We start from the raw sequence: 21,127 nt of genomic DNA on the forward strand, positions 1-21,127 counted from the left end.
TGTGTGCTGGGGAGGGGGGATCATTAATGTATGCTGGGGAGGGGGTCATTTATGTGTGCTGGGGAGGGGGGATCATTAATGTGTGCTGGGGATGGGGTCATTAATGTGTGCTGGGGAGGGGGTTATTAATGTGTGCTGGGGAGGGTGTGTGTGTGCTGGGGGTTGTGTCATATTAATGTGCTGAGGAGTGGCAAATTAACAATGTGTGCCTAATTATGAGTGCTGCGAAGGGGGGGGTCATATTAATGTGTGCTGGGAAGGGGGGTCATAGTAATGTGTGCTGGGGGAAATGGCATGTGTAAAAGGGTGCTATACCTGGTGCAAAGTGTAAAAGGGAAATTTACCTGGCTATGTGTAAAATGGGCTCTATCTGGCATTGGAAAAGGAGACTATACGTTGCACAACGTGTTAAAGGGGGATTTACAAGGAATAATGTGTGACTGGCTCTACCTGGTGCAATATGTAAAAGGGGTCTCTACCTGGCGTAATGTATATAAGTGGTACTACTGTGTGGCATAATTTTGAATAAGGGAGACTACTGTGCATCATTACTTAACGCCTCTATATTTTTGTGCCATGCCTTTGTGCACGCACTGACCATGTTATAGATGTTGGGGTGGGGGCACCAAAATGTCTAGTTACAGCTATGATGATGAGAACAGTCACATTTGTATTTGTAGACAGGCATAAAATTGATAGTTTGCAGGAGGGCGCCGAACCCCCTAGCACCGGCCCTGCACACAGGGTTCCTGAAAACAAACAACACAATAAATCATAATTTACTGTTAATATCTACTTGAAACACAAAGGATAGAAAATATGGTTCAGTAAAAAGACAATCTTAAATTTAGCATAATACAAAATCTAAGCTAATGTGAAATTTGTACTCAAAGAGCACGTACGTAACTTTGCACATAAACAAAACCATGTTTCACTACAGGTGGGGTAGATTTAAAATGTGCAGATAGATTTATAATGGAGTGACATATACAAGCTCAAATGTAATATTATATTTAAATAATAGTTTCCCAGCATTCGTGGGTCACATACAGAAGCAGGGGCGTCTTAAGCGAGGCGGGGGCCCATGTTCAGGGTCTGGATGAGCCCCCTCCTCTCCACGGTGCCGTAGGCTCCAACATTGTGCCAGAGCCTACTGTGCATGCATAGGTCTCCAGAAACATGGTGCCGGCCATGTTCCGGAGACAAAATTCAAACTGTGCATGCTTGGCGACCGTTTTGAAAGGGATTTTTTGCATGACGGATGTGGCTGTAGCGCCCGACGCTGGACTCCACAGTGGTGCAATGTGTGTGGTGTGGGCCACCCTGGACCCAGGGGCCCGTGTGCACTGCACACATTGCACCCATGATAGAAACACCAATGTGCAGAAGCAACTTGTATTTACATGACCTGTAAAAAGATAAAACATGTGTTTGCAACCCTCGATTGCAACATGGTTTGCCCAGGTGCAAAGTTACTTGCTTCTTTTTGTTTTGCTTTGCTTTTTGCTCAGAATGAGCCTCATTGTGTATTCTACTGTTTTGTACACTGTTTACTAGTTACAGTATCCTTTGTGTGTCACAAATGGAGAGTGGTTGGAGCTAATGTCTGCTACTAATATATTACAGTGAATGCCATCTAGTTACCTGTTCATTGTATCATTTATATAGGACAGTAAATAAAATGAAGGACAATGTTATCTAAAACTGAAAATTCAGTTTTATTTGGAATTAATATGTTAAACATATAGAAGCTGATTCTGAGTGGCATGCTCAGTAGCAGTTTTGTGTGTGGGCTTGCAGGGTGGGCGCCCAGGACACTGCAGCCTGAGGGCCCAGCGCCATAAGTTAAGTGTGCCTGCCCACACCATTGCTGGCTGCATCTTGCTGCTTGCCCCTGACCTCCCGCTTCATGCCCACTGCCTTCCAGCCCCCCCCCCATGATCTGCTGCCCACATCCCACCACCAGCTGGCTGCTTTGCATGTGAGGCTGAGCAAAAGTGCGATAAGGGAGTTGGGGACACAGCAGCTCACAAACACACACATGTACACATACTGTATACATAAATACACACACTTACTCACACACACTCTCTCTCTGGGATCTACTTAGTGCAATGTGTGTAAGGGGCTCTCTGGTCCAATGTCTATAAGTGTATAAGGGGCTACCTAGCGCAGTGTGTATAACAGGCTCTACTTGGTACAATGTGTATATGTGGCTACCTGGTGTAATGTGTGTAAGGGGCTACCTGGTGTAATGTGTTTAAGGGGTTACCTGGTGCAATGTATGTAAGAGGCTCTACCTGGCACAATGTGTATAAGGGGCTACCTGATGCAATGTGTATAAGGGGCTCTACCTTGCATGGTGTGTATAAGGAGCTCTACCTGGCATGGCATGTATAAGGGCTCTTCCTGATGCAATGTGTGTAAGGGATTCAACCTGGAGCAAAGGTGTGTAAGGACTTCTACCTAGCATAACATGTATAAAAGGGGCACTACCAGGTGTAACATGTGTAAGGTGGTCTACCTGGTGCAACATGTATAAGAGGCTTTACCTAGTGTAACATGTATAAGGGGCTCTAACTGCCATAAAATGTATAAAAGGGGCTCTACCTAGCTTAAAGAGGCCTGGTGTGTATAATGTGACTGACGGACACTACTGTGCAGTGTAATGTAAATTGGAACTATTCTGTGGCCATGTACTTCCATACTTCCACATAAACCCACGCCCCTATATTTTTGGCATGCGCCTTCATCGCGCGCTGTCCCTGCTTTGAAAGTAAACATTTGCCCTGGACGCCACAAGGTCTAGAACCAACCCTGATGCTACAGCGACTGTTTTTCTCAGTGTGCTGTAGTTATGTCATGCTAATTTATATCGGTCCCTTTCATTATCTATCATAAAAATATACAGTACGGTCCTATTTTTATTGTAGTTAAGTTATAGTAACATACATGATATATGTTGATTGAACGTAAAACTTTTGTAGCTTGAAAACATGTTTTCAGTCTTCTCTTAAAATGTAATATCATTTAGATGACTTATTAATTCTTGGATTTCTCATCCATCCTAATATGATTACTAACAAGCTGCAATTAAATAGGCCAATACTTCCTTATGGATGGAGACATTGGGGGTCATTCCGAGTTGATCACTCGCTGCCTATTTTCGCAGCACAGCGATCAGGTAAAAATATGGCAAAACTGTGCATGCAAATGCACCGCAATGCACACGCGTGTCGTACAGGTACAAAGAGCATTGTTGATATGCAATGATTCTAGCGAAGAATCCATTTGCAAGGAGATTGTCAGGAAGAGGGCGTTTATGGGTGTCAACTGATCATTTTCTGGGAGTGGTTGGCAAAACGCAGTCCAGGCGTTAGCAGGGCGGGTGTCTCACATCAATTCCGGGATCTCTGTTGCTGGATTCATCGCACAGGATAAGTAACTACAGGGCTGGTCTTGTTTTGCACAAAATGTTTTTGTACCACTAGGCTGCAAAGGCGTTCGCACACTTGCAAAGCAAAAATACACTCCCCCGTGGACAGCGACATTGCATTTGCATGGCTGCTAAAAGTAGCTAGCGAGCGATCGATCAACTCAGAATGTGGGCCATTGCTATACAAAGCACAGTTCCCACTTTCCCTCTCCATATCTGCTATTTATAAATACTGTATAATAATGAGAAGCTTAGCTGAATGATAACATATCTACATCATAAAAATTAATTATGGCCCTCATTCCGAGTTGTTCGCTCGCAAGCTGCTTTTAGCAGCATTGCACACGCTAAGCCGCCGGCTACTGGGAGTGAATCTTAGCATCTTAAAATTGCGAACGAAAGATTCTCAAAATTGCGATTACACACCTCTTAGCAGTTTCAGAGTAGCTCCAGACTTACTCGGCATCTGCGATCAGTTCAATGCTTGTCGTTCCTGGTTTGACGTCATAAACACAACCAGCGTTCGCCCAGACACTCCTCCATTTCTCCAGCCACTCCCACGTTTTTCCCAGAAACGGTAGCGTTTTTTCCCACACGCCCCTAAAACGGCCTGTTTCCGCCCAGAAACACACACTTCCTGTCAATCACACTCCGATCGCCTGAGCGAAGAAAAAGCCGTGAGTAAAATTCCTAACTGCATAGCAAATTTACTTGGCGCAGTCGCAGTGCGAACATTGCGCATGCGCACTAAGCGGAAAATTGCTGCGATGCGAATAAATTTACCGAGCGAACAACTCGGAATGAGGGCCTATGTTCCTTCAGTGCTTTTCCCAACTTAAGCTAAATGTTTTTACTTACATATGCAGGTAGGTTTCACTGTTCCAGTCACAACTGGTGTCTTCTACTAATCCTAGATAACTGTTTAGATCCTGGAAGCAGCTTTTATATACGTTATGGAATATGGTTCCCAATTAATGTTCTATATATAATTTAACATGTTATTTTTATGTGCGTATACATACAGGAATAGAACTTGTTGTTGACAATCCCCTTGACACACTGTACAATGATCTAATTCAGAAACACAAATTAGTAGTTATGACTTGTTTACATACTGTATACATACATTATTGTGTTGATTACAGAAGTGCTGTAATATTACATAACAATATAAAAAAATCATATTTATATTTATCACAATCTACATTTTTAATACAGATGGTATACGTCTTTCATGCCTAAGGGGTTGATTCTGATTTTGGTACAAAACAAAAAAAAACTTAACTTTGTACTGTACCTGGAATAGATCATGTTGCAATGCAAGAGGTGAAAATGTTAGAAAGCAGTGCGCTTTTTTGGGCACAAGGGGGTAAATTTACTAAGGTCCGTATTTGACTTATGATTGCCCTGGTTTAAACACAGTGGTGATCAGTATTTTTTATGTTAATATGCTTTCTGTGATTGTGTTTTCAGATGGTGTATGCAGTCATGTTTGGCAGCTGTGTTTGCTGTGTGTTGTGGCAGCCAAACACGAACATGTATCCTGCACAGATCAGTGAGATCCATGTAGGCTTCTCTGTATGCCTACAGCATGGAATAAGGTGTAAAATTGGAACTAAAATGGCTTTTGGTCACCCCCAAAGCATAAGCAGCTCAAGGCTCTTGGAGCAGGCCCTAGGTCTAAAATTATGGGGGAGAAATTAGATAGGGGTCACCTGTATTTTAGAACCAGCACCAGGCTCCACTAGCAGGGCAGTAATGCCAGATAGGTGACACAGTTCATTGGTATCCCCAGCCGAAACATGCTCCACTCTAACTAGTCAGCCCAGACTGGGAAATCTTCGGGAAGTGTGGAACACCCAATAAAGGGATCCCCCTCTTGAGTATACCCCAGGACTGGATGAAGTCCGGGGCTATCCCCGGCACCCCTGGGTTGTAGGTGCTGAGTTGATAACAGTTAAGTTAAAGTTAGAATAATATAGCCATTTACAGGAGGACTACAGGTTCCAACAAGCCTACCCTGAAAGTCGGTACTTGGAGAACCACATGTACCAGCATGCAGTGCATTAAGGGCCCGCTAGTACCTATTGTCCCATTGTAAATAACATAGTTACATAGTTTGTGAGATTGAAAAAAGACATCTGTCCACCGATTTCAACCTATTTGTGTTCTCCTACTCTGTATTATATTCAGTTTTAATTTTACCTAATGATAAAGTTGGCTGTTGTGGTGTATTCCATCATTTTATTATAACTATGGTACGTGATCTATCCACTATAAACCTGTATATCCTTATCCATTAGTAATTTATCTATGCCATTCTTAAAAGTATAGACTGAGTCTGTCATTACTACTTTCTCAGGCAGGGAATTACAAACTCGTATTGTCCTTACTGTGAAAAAACCTTTCCGCCTCTGTGTGCGGCATCTCCTCTCCTCTAACCTAAGTGGGTGCCAATGTGTTTTCTGTGCTGGTCTTAACAAAAACAGATCCCCAAAAGCTCTGTGTATTGTCTCCTTAAATATTTATAAATGTTGATCATGTCCCCTCTTAATCTCCTCTTTTCTAGTGTGAACATGGCAAGCCTTGCAAGTCTTTTCTGGTATTCCAGCGTATCTATCCCCCTAATTTTTGTTTGCCCGGCTCTGAACATATTCTAGTTCCAGGATATCCTTTTTGTAGTTGGGAGCCCAAAATTGTGCGCAGTATTCCAGATGGGGCCTCACTAAGGCTTTATATGGGATGCAGTTTACCTCCAATCAAAATCCAGATGGTCGAAATCCTGAAAGCAATTGACCGACGGTCAAAATCCTGACATGGACAAAATATCGACGTTTAAAATATCGATAAGGTCAAAATACCGACATGTAAAATGCCGACAGGTCAAAATGCCGAGATGAGGTTTTAATTATTTTTTCATTGAAACCGACTTGTTCATACTTTACCATCCCAGCGGACCTGGAGGGAGAATATAATAGTGTGCCGAGCACAACAAGGCACCGTGCCCGAAGCATGGCAAGCGTAGTGAGCCATGCGAAGGGACACAGTACATTTATATGGCGTCCATGTCGACCTATGTCGACATACACACACAAAAACGATGAAAACCGCATGTCTGTATTTTGACCTGTCAGCATTTTACATGTCGGTATTGTGACCTTTTCGGTATTTAAAATGTCGGGATTTTGTCCATGTCGGGATTTTGACCGTCGGTCAATTGCTGTCGGGATTTCGACCGTCGGGATTTTGATTGGAGGTATGTCATACCGATCCCCTTTATATAATGGGAGTATAATAGTCTCATCCCTTGCATCGATACCCGTAAAAAAATGAATGTTAAGATAACAAGACACACACACCACAGACAATACAACTTTATTACATAAACTCACACTCATATATACTCACCTTCTCCAAGTAGAATCAGCAACATGGATGAGGACAAAAACATAAACACCCACCATTTGCAGAGGATTGGTCCTCTTCCCCACTAGCATTAAGGGGCATTAAAAAATTAAAAAAACAAAACACCTAAACCAGCAGGATCTAGAGAAGTGTATACATATGAAGCCCCTATCAACAAATGCCGGAACCCTTGTGGTTTCCATCATTTGCAGGGCTGCCAGCCAGTCAGCGGCTGCTACTGTGAGAGCTATGAGTGGGTTGGCTGTCAATCAACAGCTTCTTAGTAATAGCCGGGACCATCAGCCAGTGTGGCCACTGCAGATACAGTATCTGGCTGCTTATCAATGGCTGGATCTAGAGCAGTAGTGTGAGCCATCGCATATAGGAGGTCATTCCGAGTTGTTTGCTAGCTGTTTTTGGTCACAGAGCGGTGATTAGGTAAAAAAGCGGCACTTCTGTGCATGCGCAACTTAATTTCACAACGGCCGATGTAGTTTCACATACGGTATAGCGACGTTTTTCAGTCGCACTGCTGGCCGCTGAGTGATTGACAGTAATGGGGCGTTTCTGGGAGGTAACTGACCATTTTCAGGGAGTGTGCTGAAAAACGCAGGCGTATCAGATACAAATGCAGGCGTGCCTGGGAAAATGCAGGTGTGGCTAGCCGAACGCAGGGCGTGTTTGTGACGTCAAAACAGGAACTAAATAGTCTGAAGTGATCGCAGGCTAGGAGTAGGTCTGGAGCTACTCAGAAACTGCTCGAAAATATTTTGGTGCTGTTCTGCGATCCTTTCGTTTGCACTTCTGCTAAGCTAAGATACACTCCCAGAGGGAGTCAGCTTAGCGTTTGCACGGCTGCTAAAAGCAGCTTGCGAGCGAACTCGGTATGACCCCCATAGCACAACAGCTCATAACACTTTTATGTGTACAGATCTGCCCTCACTTATCTTAGCTGTAGTCATGCCAAAAAGTCCCTCTTGGCGCACTAGGAGTATGTGCTGATTAATTTGATATGTGACACTTGTATATCTGTGTGCGACTGAGTCTCTGAATCCGTACACAAAGTGCTACAATCAATGTAGCAGCCACAGCTTTTTTCCCAATACAAGTTCCTTTGTGCTCCATTTACAGACACAGTTACACAATATACAAGTGTCATATATCAAATTAATAAGCACAGACTCCTCGTGCATCCTAGTTGCATTGTGTTGAGACTAAGGGGGTCATTTCAGCCGTGCAAATGCATAGTCACCACCCATGTAGGAGTGTATTTTCACTTTGCAAGTGTGCAAACGCGTGTGCAGCTGAGCGGGACGGATTTTTTTTTTTTTGCAGTTTCTGAGTAGCTCTGGACTTACTCAGCCCTTGTGATCACTTCAGTATTTTTGGTTCCGGAATTGACGTCAGACACCAGCCCTGCAAACGCTTGGACATGCCTGCATTTTTCCAAACACTCCCTGAAAACGGTCAGTTGCCACCCACAAATGCCCTCTTCCTGCCAATCTCCTTGCGATTGACTGTGTGATTGGATTCTTCATTAAATCCACCACCTAGTAATGATACGCTTTGTACCCGTAAGATGTGCCTGTGCATTGCGGTGCATATGCATGCGCAGTAGTAACCTGTTCGCTGCGCTGCGAAAAACGGCAGCGAGCAGAGTTGCATTGGACCTGGCGGCTCAATCACACCAGGCATCTTGCACTGCATAGCGTATTGAGGCTAGATGTATGAGGACACATCTGAATATGAACTTTTATATATACTGTAATCTTTTGTATACTGTACATACAGTAGGGTAAAAGATTCTTTGTAACAGCTGTATCTGAGGAGAATCATCCCAAAAACACTGTCCCAAGTTCCACCTGCTTAAATGTAGACAACCATGGCCATTGCAGGTAATAGAGAGCTATGTATTCCAAGGGCTGGATAGGATCGCTATTGAGACAGAAATTGCAATTTTCTCAATCCTGCTTCTGCTAAAAATCACAAGTGAACAGCCGCCCAGAAAGGAAAAAGAGACCCACTGTTGCAACCATAAAAATTGCAATGCTTACGCAGAAATCGAGTAACATCAACAATTGCGGTTGACCCAGGGCTACTTAAAATAAGAAGAATGCAGCCTCACCTGCACCATGTTTTTAGTAGCAATTTATTGCAAATGATGTAAGATACACGCCCAGAAATGAGCATGAACCACCTGCATTTTTCCAACCACTCCCCACAAACGCCATGTTAACACTCACGAATGGTCACTTCCTGTCAATCATATTGCGATCGCATTTTAGCCTTCACGCATGTGCAATGCACTCACAGCACATGCACAGTCTGACGATAATTGCCCAATTTGCGATTTTGCAACTGAAGCTGAATAAGGTCCAGAGTCTACTAGCAGTGGCAAATGCAGGATTTGCATGGGGGGGGGGTTCCAGAAATGGGTGGAGCCAAGCACGAGGGTGGGGACTGAGGTGACCTAGTATATGCTTGGTCCGTAAAACTAGTGTGTCTGTGTGTGTGTGTGTGTGTATATATATATATATATATATATCTACACATATATATATACCGTATATACAGTACACACACATATAAATATATATATATATACACACATACATATACACATAGCATATTTAACATGCATATATATACATATATATATATATATACATACAGTACACGTATATATACGCATGTATATATATATCATATGTGTGTGTGTTTATATGTATGTATATACATGTGTATATATGTATGTACATGGATATATATGTACTATAATTTAATATGTACTATAATTTAAATAAGGTATTTAAGCACATTTCTGGGTGCTCAGAAACACCCCCCCCCCCCCCTGCGTGCGCCACTGTACTAGAAATGCTACTTATTCTTTGTCTTGAAAGCCTGCAAAAAAAACCCCAACATACTGTATTAACCTGCCTTGAAAATGAACCAAACAGTTTGAAAAACATCAGAATGTAGGTTTTTTTTTCCTGTGTTCCATTTGACCCTCTCTCTGGTTGGATTGTGACTGTCATTCTTTTCTAGTGAGCCCAGTTTCCTTTCTGGAGAAAATAATACTTCAACACTATTTATTCATCTCTATAAGGTACAGGCAATCACAACTACTTTAGGATTTTCATTATTACATATATGGAGAAGGAAGATAGCGCAGTATAGTGAACCGATGAATGAATCTGATGGCAAAAACAATATTAAACAACAATCTATCTGTCTATCGATCTATCTATCTAATACATATATATATATATACAGTATATATATATATATATATGTGTGTGTATATGTATATGTATATGTATATATATATATATATATATATATATATATATACCCAACTTGCACAGCCGGCACTCCACAGGATAATTCAGTAACTTGCCAGGGTGCGCTCCAGAGGTTTGCCAACCTCACACATGCTCTCCCAATCAAAGAGTCACTCCTGGGCTGCCAATACGGTGAAATAATAAGGTGCTTTATTCAACGTTTCGGGGTACTGCCCCCCGTCATCACGACACACAACACACATAGTGCAAACAACAGTGCTTATATACAATAAGTGTAACAACTTACAGGTCCCCAGGTGCCATACGCCGCCTCCCCTCATGTGTCCCAGCGTTTTCCGCCATACTTCCGGTTTCGACTGTGACGTCCCGCCGGAAGTGACGTGCGCCGGCCCTCCACGATGTAGCTGCAGCGGTTGCCATAGCGATGCGGCTACACGCGTCACATCGCTATGGAACCTTAAAAAACAATAGTTTTGATTTTTTTTTAAGGTTCCATAGCGATGTGACGCGTGTAGCCGCATCGCTATGGCAACCACTGCAGCTCCATTGTGGAGGGCCGGCGCACGTCACTTCTGGCGGGACGTCACAGTCGAAACCGGAAGTATGGCGGAAAACGCTGGGACACACGAGGGGAGGCGGCGTATGGCACCTGGGGACCTGTAAGTTGTTACACTTATTGTATATAAGCACTGTTGTTTGCACTATGTGTGTTGTGTGTCCTGATGACGAGGGGCAGTACCCCAAAACGTTGAATAAAGCACCTTATTATTTCACCGTATTGGCAGCCCAGGAGTGACTCTTTGATTGGGAGAGTATATATATATATGTATATATATATATATATATATACATACATATAGTGGCTAAAGAAAAACCTGTAGTAAAAATATGAATTATTTTTTTATAAATTAAATAACCTGAATGAGTTCCTGTTTTGGACCATGGTTCACTCCCACTTTCTTCATTATGTCATATATATTTTATTCAATAAACCTTTTAAGAATTGTTTACACCAGGGGTGGGGAACTTTTTCTGCCAAGGGCCATTTGGATAATTATAAAATCCTACATGGGGACCAGGGAAGACGTGCCATTTTAGAGATCCTGGCCGCCGCTATAAATCTGGGCTTCACTGTCTCCTACTCAGCACTATTCAGACTCCACCACCACCCCTGCTGCAGTGTGGACCCCCATGGTACCTGCTGCGGAGCCGGCGGGCCTTTTACAGGTCTGTGCGGGTTGCCGGGGGGGGAAGCTGGGTCCTTCGAGCTGAGAAGAGGCCCGGACCGGAAGTGGCTCGCGATCGGCTCGCGTCGTGTCTGGCGCTTCCCTCGCCGGGCGCCTAGGCCTGTCACCCACCGCATACCTTTCCAGCCACCCCTCGCAGTGAGCGGAGTGGAGCCGCAGAGTCGGGGAGGGGTAGGCAGGGACCTAGGGCTGAGAGGAGGCCCGGACCGGAAGTGACCCGCGATCGGGTCGCGTCGTGTGCAGCGCTTCCCTCGCCAGAGACCTGGGCCTGTCATCCCCCGCATAACCTTCCAATTACCTCCTGTTGTGACCGGAGTGGGGCCACGGAGTCGGGGAACAACGTGGATGTTCCCGCGGATTGCGGCCTGCTCCACGTACCGCTGCCGGGTCCTCAATTAGGCGACCGGGCCATCGGACTTCTAAGCTCCTCACGAACAGGTATGGCTACCCTCATCCCCAGTGTTGCTGGCCGCTCCATCTAACGGAGCTTTGTCCTACATATCCCACTGGATGTGCGTTACCCAGAGGGCTGGCAGCTGCTGCACATTTATTTCTATAAGCCTACCTTTCTTCATGTTTCCTGCCAAATGTATTCTGGATGCTTGGCAGCCGGAGGAGGGTCACTACTAACTAACTTTCCAATCTCTCCCCTACGCTGATGTGACCCTCATTAAACTACTCCCTGCGCCCTTTACTATTTCTTGCTCTACATATCTATCTCTAGTGACCTCATATGGAAAAGTTCCTGGTGTCCACCCCAATGTCCTCCTCTGGCCTTGCTTCAGGCGCACGTGAAGACACATCCCATAGAAATTCTTCTGATTCCGATTGCTCCACCACCCAGTCTCGATCCCAAAGGAAACGTACTAACGCTACAGCTACTAAGCAGCCTAAAATGAAACCTTCTGACATTGCTGCAGTTCTTGGGCCTCTCCTAGATTAAAAGCTGGCGGGCATTAAAGAGGCCATTGATTCCACCTTGACCCAGCTGACCCAACATAATGGGCGTTTAGATGAAGTCGAACAGAGGGTTTCAACGTTGGAGGATGATTTACAAGCTGCACAGTCCACTATAAAGGCCCAGACAACAGAAATTAAAGGCCTTACTGATAAGCTTGACGACATAGAGAATCGGAGCAGTGGAAACAACCTGAGGGTGGTGGGCATCCCGAAGTCGGTGAGGGGCCACGCGTTGCTAGACCTTCTCTCCACCTGGCTGCCTGAAAAGCTAGATATGGGCCTCAGGGCTCACCGTTGGCCATTGAAAGGGCTCATAGGATTGGCTCTGAACGCAAAGACTCTGCTGGACGTCCTAGGCCTGTTATTATGCGGATTCTAAACTACGCGGATAAAGCCAAGCTCTTGGACCACTACCGAAAGTTGGATAATCTCCTCTACAAGGGAGAAAGGTTGCTTATTTTCCAGGACTTCTCCACCCATGTCGCCAACAGACGCAGAGAGTTCGCTCCGATATGCAAATGGCTGTTTGAAGACAACGTCAAGTTCTCACTGTTATACTCGGCTCGTCTTCGAGTCTTTGTCAATGGAAAACCATGCTTCTTTGATGATCTGTTGGAAGCAAAGACCCATTTTGCTCACCCTGACATTTGACTGTTCACCCTTACTTAAAGTTTGCCTGTCTTTACAATTGCTATTATTTGCAGGTCACCCAGTGTTCGGGATATGACATTGGCATGCTATCTATGCATGCTGGAGGCTCCGCCTCTCATTATTTCATGTTTGCTAGTTTGATGTTTTTGTTTGTCTGTTTGTTTGTTTGTTCTGCCTGCTGGGATGGTGTGTCTCGGTCCTCCATGGGTTGGCCCCTCCTTGCTCACTGGGACAGGGGGGGGGCACCGTTTTACCTATACGATTTTGATATTCTATTCTCTATGCGGGGGTGGGATAGCATGGCTGACCGTGCTGTTTCTCAACCCTCAACCCCGGTGGTCGCCCCACTTTTTGATTTTAATATAGTTTCTTGGAATGTGGAGGGTCTTAATAGTCCCATTAAACACAAGAAGGTGGTCGCCCATCTCTTTTGCCTATCCCCTCAAGTCGTGTTCCTACAGGAGACACACTGGATGCATAACTCCCCTATGTCATTGAAAGCTAATTGGATTGGGGAATGCGTATCTGCTCCTTACACCAATAAAACCAGAGGTGTCGCCATTCTCTTTGATAGGAATCTTCAATTCTCAATCCTTAAAAAGTATATTGATCCCGAGGGCAGATTTATACTCCTAGACGTCTCTTTTGATAATATGGTATATGCCTTTTTGAATCTATATGCATCTACTGGATCTAACAATCTCTTTTTTGCAGATGTCCTTCAGAGAGTTTTGTCCTGGGGTGGCCAAAACTTAATCTTAGGGGGAGATTTCAACATGGTCGTTGATCCATCCATGGATAGGTCGGGGGTGAGTACCAAAAGACCTGGGCCCTCTTCTACTCTTCTCTCTTTGTTCTCAACTTACTTTACTAGACCCTTGGCGTATACATCATCCCCTTCAACGAGATTACTCTTTTTACTCACACCCACACTCCACTCACTCTCGCATTGATTATCTCTTTTTATCTAAACACCTATTTTTTAAAGTCTCCCACACCTCAATTAAGGATATCATTATCTCGGACCACGCCCCCATAACCTTGTCTCTACATTTGGCCCTGCCCCAGAGTATATCCAAATGTTGGAGATGCCCAGCATATCTCATGCACTCTGAGGATTTCTTATTACATCTTAGACACACCTGGCATAATTATATTACTGATAACCTGGATCAGGAATCTAACACTCCGCTTTTTTGGGGGGCCTCTAAGGCGGTCTTTCGAGGCCATATTATTTCCTTATTTCCTATGTTAAGTCTAAGCGTAAGAAATTTAACACAAAATTGCAGGAACTTAGTGCAGCTCTTACACTTGCTTATCGCACCTACAAACAATAGGTGGGGGAATAAGTCCGGTAAACTCTTGGCCAACTTGGTCAGGGGGCCCCGGAACAAACCGTGGATTGATTCGTTGCACAGTTCTGGAGTTGTTCTTTCTGATCCCACTGACATATGCTTGGCTTTTATGCGTTTCTACTAGTCCTTATATACTGCAGACATTGATAACGCGACTGATGGTCAATTATTCCTGGATGAGGCGCAGTTGCCGAGGCTTGTGTCGGAGGAGAGAGACTTGTTGGACGCTCCTATAACTGATGATGAGGTTCGGGCCACTATTAAGTCCCTCCCCAATGGAAAAAAGCCCTGGCCATGACGGCTTTAGTGCCGAATTCTATAAGATGCTGGATGCTGATGTCCTCCCTATATTAAAGCGATTATATAATCATATCCTTACAACAGGGGAGACTCCCCTTCGTTTTAATGAAGCAAAGCTCATTGTGCTTGCGAAACCTGGTAAAGATCCTACCCAGGTAGGATCATACCGCCCCATCTCACTCCTCAATCAGGACTTTAAAATCTTGACTAAAATCATAGCTAATAGGCTGCAAGCCTGCCTACCCCGTCTTATCTCACCCGTGCAGATTGGATTTGTCAAGGGTAGACAATCCACACAGGGAGTGCGGGCGGCCCTAGCTGCGATATCTTACACTCGCTTCAGTCAGGCCAAAAATAACATCATTATAAATTTAGACGTGGAGAAGGCATTTGATAAGATTGCCTGGCCTCATCTGTCTAGAGTACTCGCCCACCAGGGTTTTGGCGCAGCGTTCTGTAACTTGGTAAAGACCTTATATACTAACCCAGTGGCGCAGGTCTTAGTCAACAATGTGACATCTCCCTCCTTTACATTGGAAAGAGGCACTAGGCAAGGATACCCTTTATCTCCCCTTCTTTTTGATTTAGCACTGGAACCCCTTATACGCCATATCCTGTCACATAAGAACTATAGGGACATTACTGTAGGCACACAGGAATTAAAAGTGGTGGCATTCGCTGACGACCTCCTCCTTTTTATGTCAGACCCTCACCACTCAATCCTGCAGCTAATTGCCATGATTGATCGTTTTTCCTCTTTCGCAGGATTTTCTATTAATTATGGTAAGTCGGAGGCGCTGGCCATGTATGGACAGGCGAGACTGGGTTGGGAGAACACCTTTCCCTTTAAATGGGCGAATACCCATATTGCTTATTTAGGTGTCGCACTCCCTGCTCATCCTTGCCACCTATATAGGCTTAACATCACCCAGGTCCTGCGCAGGATTAGAACCGAACTTGATCTTTGGCAATCCCTCCCTCTTAATTTGCTGGGGAGATGCAACCTGTTTAAAATGGCCAGCTTTCCGAAGCTTCTTTATGTTTTACAGATGACCCCTTTATTACTGTCTAAGTCGAATTTATCTTCTCTGAATGCCTTTATCTCCAGATTCATCTGGGCTGGCAAGCGCCCATGGATTAGCATTAAAAAATTATCCCAGACGATACCTAGAGGTGGAATTAACCTACCTGATATTAAACAGTACAATCTTGCGTGCCTCCTCCGCATTGCTATGGATTGGCTTGGAGACAATAATTATTACACGGATTCCAGTCTAGATTCTCAGCTTTGCGCTCCCTTGTCCCTCAGTTATCTTCTCCATGCCAAACCCTCCAAATTGGCCTTACATGTTACTACTAATTTGTTGTTACTTCCCATAATACAATGGAAAATGGTGAGGAAATCTCTCAAACTTCAATATCTCTATTCACTTTCGCTGCCCTTTATCGGTAACCTGGAGTTTCAGGAGGGAGCCCTTCACTGCCTGGTACTCCCTTGGTATCCACAACCTGCGCAGCCTGCTTAACTCCTCTCGCATCCCGCTGTCTTTCGCGGAGGCAAGGGAGAAATACGGTTTGCCTCCTCACCACGAGTTTGCCTATTTCTTAAAACTGTATTATCTAAACTGACGGGTGTCGACTTTCTTAATTCTCTAGACACACTTCTCCAATCAGCCTGCTACTCTATATCAACCATGTATACACGTATTCGTATTGAAATTATTCCAGACACGGACCTTCCAGAACTGTCCAAATGGTCCTCCCACATCTCAACGGTCACCCCTGACTCCCTCCTAAATCACTTTCAGCTGACCCTGAAGCTTATTCCTGCAAGCTCTTACCAAGAAATGGCATATAAAATGCTCCATAGGGCATATATCTCACCTAAACGCCGATTTTTAATGGGCATCTCGGAAGACACTAAATGCACAATGGATGGGGCCGATCTCTTCCACTGCTTCTGGGACTGCGCTTTGGTGTCACGGTTTTGGCATGAGATACATCATTATGGAACTACGTCCTTAGGCATATCTTTTCATTGCACTATTTCTTGGGCATTGTTTGGATGTTTGACTGACCAGCCGGAACATCCCTAGGTCTAACACAAAACTGCTTATGATATTATCAGCGGCTGGAAGGAAAGCAATCTTACAGCAGTGGATCCACAACATACCTCCCAATCTTTCGATGGTGACCTCTAGACTATTTTTTTTATTTACCATGGACTGGTTGGAGGCCTCTATCCATAAGGAAAGGCTCACCCCTGCTTTGTTCCAGTGTTGGGACACCTACATTTTGACACTTCCCCTACATACTAAACAAGCCATCAAAAAATGCCTCCAATCTACTTCATGGTATCTCCTTCACACTATAGACCACCCTAACCCCTTGGACATTTGATTACTTTACCACCTTCCTTTTTCTCTAGATCCCTCCTCCACTCCTTTCTATATTCTGTTGTCTGCCGGGTTGATTGGGGATATGGACCCCCGATTTTAGAGATTGTTCTGTGGATGGATCGATGGCTCGTGACCCACGGCAGGCACTACATGTTATTTTGTTTTATTATGTTTTAGGTATTGTGTTTATATTTAGGGACTTTTAAGGTAATATGCCTTTGCTGTTGGAGAACCAATGTTTGATCTATCCCTTTTTATCTTTAGTTTTCTCCACTTCGGCAATTAAACCATATTATAAATTCCCTGATTCCACTAGTTATATATACGTTCCCTTTCTTGGAATGTATAAAGGTTTTATGTGAGGAAAAGTTTGAAAATATGTTTTGATCTCTACCTGATATAATATGAGACTAAATAATTGTTGTCTTCCTGTCTTTCGACAGGATGACTTTATGAATATCCTGTTATACAATGCTAACTGTATATTCTATGTTCAAAATGTTGTATCTCTATTCTATATGGTGTGAGATTGTAATAAAAATAGTTTGGGGAAAAAAAATCCTACATTGGCCATCATAAAATTATCAACTTAAAAATTAGCCTGCCATGTTTGGTAAAAAATGGAACAGCATATCTTTGGTCAGGCTCAATTTTAATGTAGGTGTGTGGACCAGAGTGCAAAGACCAAAGTCACTGTCCATCCACACTTTCTGGCCTACAGAACCCACCACCACCCTCTCTAATCAGTGTTTATGTTGCTGCTGGGAGACCCAAAATGGTGGACGGGTTCAGAACTCCGTTCCCCAGCTGCAGGGAACAGCTGATCTACTGGATGGAGGAATGGGACGGCAGCGGGCAACAATGCTGACCTCAGAGGCCCAGGGACAGAGATGCGGTGATTGCTGGCAACAAGTGGGTAAACAGCTGGAAAGGGATTCCCAAATTAGGCCACGACTTGACCTCCCATTTATGCCCAGTTGGAAAGGATGCCACTGCAGCTTCACATTACTCATGACTGAAGATAGCCAGGTTATGCCTCCTCCTATTCCTGCCTGCGGTTGCCTTGATGTCTCGACCAAGCTAGACCACATTACTTAGTGGGCCTTTAATAGCCTGTTGGCTGGACAATCCAAACCCCTGGTTTACACTATGGAGTGTTTAGTCTTTTTTTGTTGTAAAGAGTGAGGAGTTTTGGAGAAGGGTAGTCATTTCTGCACTTATGCAAATACCTTGCTAATGTTCCTATTGTTATTGGATTTCAACTGAGTGTACTAAAGTACCTGCATACAGTACAGTAAATACTCATTTTAAATGTTTCCTATGTGTGATCTGAGGATTCAATCTACAGTAGACTACAGAACATCAAAGGAGTATCTGTTTTGGGACTAGATTAATGAAGGACTTTGAATAGACTGGGTACCACTCTATTGGTGATATCCATAAAGAGTGGTACCCACTATATATGGATAATACTCTTTTATCTGTGTTTAGTTTTGGAGTTTGGATGACACCTTTTATTTATCCCATAGCTTCTGTAGTATTAATTTTTGTGAGTTTAGGTATTTACTTTTTATACTAAAGATGAAATGACCTCCTCTGGGAGCTTGAGATAGCAGCAACAGGGAGGCAGGCAGTGGGCCATCTGCTCAAACATGTCTCCTCAGCTCCATGCGATAGTGACGAGTACCTGCGCACTTTGATTGGGGTGAGAAAATTGATCCTAGGCAGATGTCACATATCAGGTCTGTTGAATTATCGACTCTGAGGTTAAATAATTTAGTCAATGGGGTGAGAAAATTGGTCCTATGAGGATGTTCATATCCAGGCTGTCAAGTTTTATACTCTGAGGTAAAAAAATATAGTTTGTGGGGTGATAAAATTGGTCAAGGGAGAATGCTGCATATCAGGCCTATCGAGTTTTAGACCCTGAGGTTAACAGTCCAGTCCAGAGGGTGAGAACATTGGTCCTGGGAGAATGTTGCATATATACGGCATGTCGAATTTTAGAGTCTGAGGTTAAACAATCCAGTCAGCGGGGTGAGAAAATTGGTCCTGTGTGGAAGTCACATATCAGGTCTGTCAAGTTTTGGACTCTAAGGTTAAACAATCCAGTCCGAAGTGAGAGAAAATTGGTCCCGGGTGGATGTCACATATCAGGCCTGTCAAGATATAAACTCTGAGGTTAAACAATCCAGTCCTGGGAGCGAGAAAATTGGTCCTGGCCGGAAGATGTAAATCCAACCTTTAAAGATTAAGATGCTGACATTAAATAATGCAGTCAATGGGGTGAGAAAAATAGTCCTGGGTGGATGTCATATATCCGGCCTGTAGAGTTTTAGACTCTGAGGTTAAACAATCCAGTCTGGGGGAATGAAAAAATTGGCCCTGTGTGGATGTCACATATCTGGCCTGTTGAGTTATATATTCTGAGGTAAACAATCCAGTCCGGGGGGTGAGAAAATTGGTCCTGGGTGGATGTCGCATACAGTATCTGGCCTGTCGAGTTTCAGACCATGAGGTAAATAATCCAGTCAGTGGGGTGAGAAAATTGGTCCTAGTAGAATGTTGCATATTCGGATTACTTTACAGTTAAACAATCCCATCCACAAGGTGATAAAATTGTTCCAGGGAGGATGTCGCATATCCAGCATGTCGAGTTCAAGACTTTGAGGTTAAACAATCCAGTCCAGGAGGTGAGAAAATTGGTCCTGGGTGGATGTCGCATATCTGACCTATCGAGTTTTAGACGCTGAGGTAAACAATCCAGTCAGTATGGTGAGAATATTGGTCCAGGATAGATGTCACATATCCGGACTGTCGAGTTTTAGACTCTGAGGATAAACAATCCAGCCCGGGGGGTGATAAAATTGGTCCTGGGTGGATGTCGCATATCTGGCCTGTCGAGTTTCAGACCCTGAGGTAAGCAATCCAGTCAGTGGGGTGAAAAAATTGGTCCTGGGAGAATGTTGCATATCCGGCCTGTCAAGTTTTAGACTCTGAGGTCAAACAATCTAATCTGTGGGGTGATAAAATTAGCCCAAGGAGGATGTCGCATATACGGCCTGTAGAGTTTTAGACTCTGTGGTATAACAATCCAGTCAGCGGGATGAGAAAATTAGTCCTGAGTGGAAGACACATATCCAGCTGGTCAAGTTGTAGACTATAAAGAAAAAGTTTTAGACTCTGAGGTTAAACAATACAGTCCGCAAGGTGAGAAAATACACCCTGGGTATATCTCGTATATCCAGCTTGTTGAGTTGTCGACTCTGGGGTTAGAAAAATCCACTCCAAGGGGTGAGAAAATTTTTCCTGGCCGGAATACATATATCCACCCTTTAGAGCTTAAGATGTCGACAGTAAAAAATACAGTTCGCAGGATGAGAAAATCGATCCTGGGCAGATGTAACATCTAATGTCTGTTAAGTTTTAAACTCTGAGGTTCTACAATCCAGTACGGGGTGGGGGTGAAAAAATTGGTCCTGGCAGGAAGACATACATCCAACCTTCAAAGTTGGAGATGCCAGAGTTAAAAAATACAATCCAGCCTGTCAAGTTTTAGACTATAAGGTTAAACAAATGTAGGAAAAAGATTGATGTATCTCTGTGCTCTATTGCTGTGCAGCCTTGGCAATATATTTGAGATAGAATCACATCAAATCCCAACTGAACAATTGACCACAAATCTGCAGGGTGAGAAAATTGGTCCTGGGAAGATGTAACATATCCGGCCTGTCAAGTTTTAGACTCTGAGATTAAACAATCCAGTCCAGAAGGTCAGAAAATTGGTCCTGGGTGGATTTCACATATCTGGTCTGTCAAGTTTAACACTCTGAGGTAAAGAATCCAGTACAAGGGGTGAGAAAAATTATCTAGGATGAATGTCGCATATCCAGCCTGTGGAGTTTCAGACTCTGAGGTTAAACAATCCATTCCACCAGTTGAGAAAATTGGTCCTAGGCATATGTAGAATATCCATCCTGTTGAGTTATCGACTCTGAGGTTAAACAATTCAGTCAATGGGTGATAAAAATGGTCCTATGAGGATGTGGCATATCCGGTCTGACGAGTTTTA

General features: G+C 43.9%; 1 protein-coding gene across 1 annotated transcript in view; it reads left to right on the plus strand.

Annotated features, from left to right (window-relative positions):
* Positions 1-13,300: 13,300 nt before the first annotated feature.
* LOC134949923 (olfactory receptor 6C74-like) overlaps positions 13,301-21,127 on the plus strand; it is a 105,535-nt gene continuing 97,708 nt past the window's right edge. The window contains exon 1 of the mRNA XM_063938610.1: positions 13,301-13,810. Within this exon, the coding sequence (XP_063794680.1) occupies positions 13,301-13,810 (510 nt within the window). The remainder of the gene's footprint in view (positions 13,811-21,127) is intronic.

This window comes from Pseudophryne corroboree, chromosome 8 (assembly GCF_028390025.1).
Source record: "Pseudophryne corroboree isolate aPseCor3 chromosome 8, aPseCor3.hap2, whole genome shotgun sequence".
NCBI classification, from domain to species: domain Eukaryota; kingdom Metazoa; phylum Chordata; class Amphibia; order Anura; family Myobatrachidae; genus Pseudophryne; species Pseudophryne corroboree.